The 2,139-nt window shown below is 41.7% G+C and overlaps 1 protein-coding gene across 1 annotated transcript in view; it reads right to left on the reverse strand.

Annotated features, from left to right (window-relative positions):
- ABCB11 (ATP binding cassette subfamily B member 11) overlaps positions 1 to 2,139 on the reverse strand; it is a 128,811-nt gene that overhangs the window by 61,740 nt on the left and 64,932 nt on the right. Inside the window, exon 12 of the mRNA XM_019522758.1 lies at positions 1,790 to 1,964. Within this exon, the coding sequence (XP_019378303.1) occupies positions 1,790 to 1,964 (175 nt within the window). The remainder of the gene's footprint in view (positions 1 to 1,789; positions 1,965 to 2,139) is intronic.

Consider the following 2,139-nt stretch of genomic DNA (forward strand, 5'->3'; position numbering starts at 1 on the left):
CTTCGACACTGTCTCTCACCCCATTCTCGTTAAAAAATTCCACAAGAGAAGGCTGAGAGGGGATCTGGTGGCTGTCCATAAATTGGCCAAGGAAAACCAGCAGGTAATGGGAGAGTCCCTGTTCCCCCTAGAACTACTGGGAATAACAAGGAATAATGGCCATAAGTTGATGGAGGGTAGATTCAGGCTAGATATCAGGAGGCACTACTTCACTGAGCCACAGTCACCTAATTTATTGATGAGAACGGGGTGAGAGACAGTGTCAAAGGCCTTCTTAAAGTCCAGAAAAACTACGTCCATGGTGACACCATCATCCAAAGATTTAGTTACTTGGTCATAAAAGGCAATCAGGTTGGTCAGGTAGGACCTGCCTTTGATGAACCCATGCTGATTGCCCCTGAGCATGCTTTCCCCTGCTGGCCCCCCACAGATGTGCTTCTTGATGATTCTCTCCAAGATCTTCCTGAGCACCGAGGTGAGGCTTACAGGCCTATAGTTACCTGGGTCCTCCCTCCTCCCTTTTTAAAAATTTCTTAAAAGGAGGCTAGACACCTTGCCAGGGTTGTTTGACCCCAGTACCCTTTCCTGCCCATGGCAGGGGGTTGGACTTGATGATCTGCTCAGGTCCCTTCCGACCCTACCAACTATGAAACTATAGGGGGGGAAAAATCAGTGTAAGCAAGAAAGGAAAGGCTCAGTAGCTTTGGTCACAATAATAAAGGGCAGCCATGCTGGGTTAGCACTTAATTGGATGCACACTACAATCCTCTGTGATCAGAACATGTATATTTGGAACATACTAAGAAAGAAATTTAAAGCTCAAAAAAGATGATTGACAATGCCAAGAGAAACCAGAGGGAAAAGGGCAGCATTAGAGATGTCCCCTGTGCACTGACAACTGCAATTTGTTAGTTACAAGACCATTCCCTGCTGGTTGTTATGTGTCAGGTGGGAATAGTGAACTACAATTATGGGGTACAAATCAAGAAAATCTAGGACTTGCTTTTTGCTGCATTGGCCTGTATGTAATGTTAATGTCAAGTGGAGTTTTCAGGTTATTTTATCTGATGGCAATATGCCTGGAGTACGGAATAATTAAAACATCTAGGATTCAGGGTATGTAGCATTTAAAACACTGGTATCTAAAGTAGCCATTCTGCTCTACATGATAGCCTCCAGAATTATATATACGTCAAGGGAATATAATCACCATGCCCCACTGCACACAGGGCACTTCTGTAGTCACCAGAATTTAAAGTTTGCATGTGTGGAACAGAATGTGGATTTACAGTTCTGTTGTGTACAGTACGTATATAATCATTAGAGGTGGTTGGGAATTTTTCAACAGAAAATGCTTTTTCATGTAAAGAACTGATTGCAATGATCCATTCATTAGAAAGGTATCTTGGGTCAAAGGTGGAAATTCTGCATCAAAGAAAGAAATACACCCCAAAATATCCATAAGGATATTATTAGGGTACTCAGCTACGATACACAAGTTCAAATCTTTGCTCTGCCAGAGTTATAGCCAGGACATTCATATCTCAGGTGAATTTCTGAATCAGTACTTTAATGGCCATTTTGGGGGCAGTTTCCATCTCTCCCCTGCCCACTCCCTGTTTTCTCTCTCCCACAAAAATATTGCAACGTTTTGATTTTGCTCCCATGTACCTTAGTAATGTTCAGGCACACAGTATTACTGTTCTGATACCTAGAAGATAACTAATGTATGTGCTCAGGGGCAGTTCCTAAAAACTGAGGAAAAGAATGCAAAGACTTTAATGAGTACCTGTAGAAGAGTCCCTGGCGAATACTCTTCTTCTTCCAGGACAAGTTGTGAGCCATACCAAAAGGCTAATGCATAACATAGGAATATTATAAACCACATGTAACCAGTGAAGAATCCCATTATTATCCCTTTTCTAATTCCCCAGCGCTGAGCAAACACTAGGTTTTTATCATATCTGCAGAGAGAATAAAAAATAAAATTGGAAAAAATGTGTTTGATAGAAAACTAGACCTGAGAGGACTAATGTAATGAGGCTGTTTCACCAAGTGATGCCACTTCAGTAATACAATGGCTGGAACAGAATACAAATGGAATATAGTGGGTGCCTTAAAAACCTTAACATTTTGTCA

Source organism: Gavialis gangeticus, unplaced genomic scaffold (assembly GCF_001723915.1).
Source record: "Gavialis gangeticus isolate Ggan-Ray unplaced genomic scaffold, GavGan_comp1, whole genome shotgun sequence".
In the NCBI taxonomy this organism is placed as follows: Eukaryota; Metazoa; Chordata; order Crocodylia; family Gavialidae; genus Gavialis; species Gavialis gangeticus.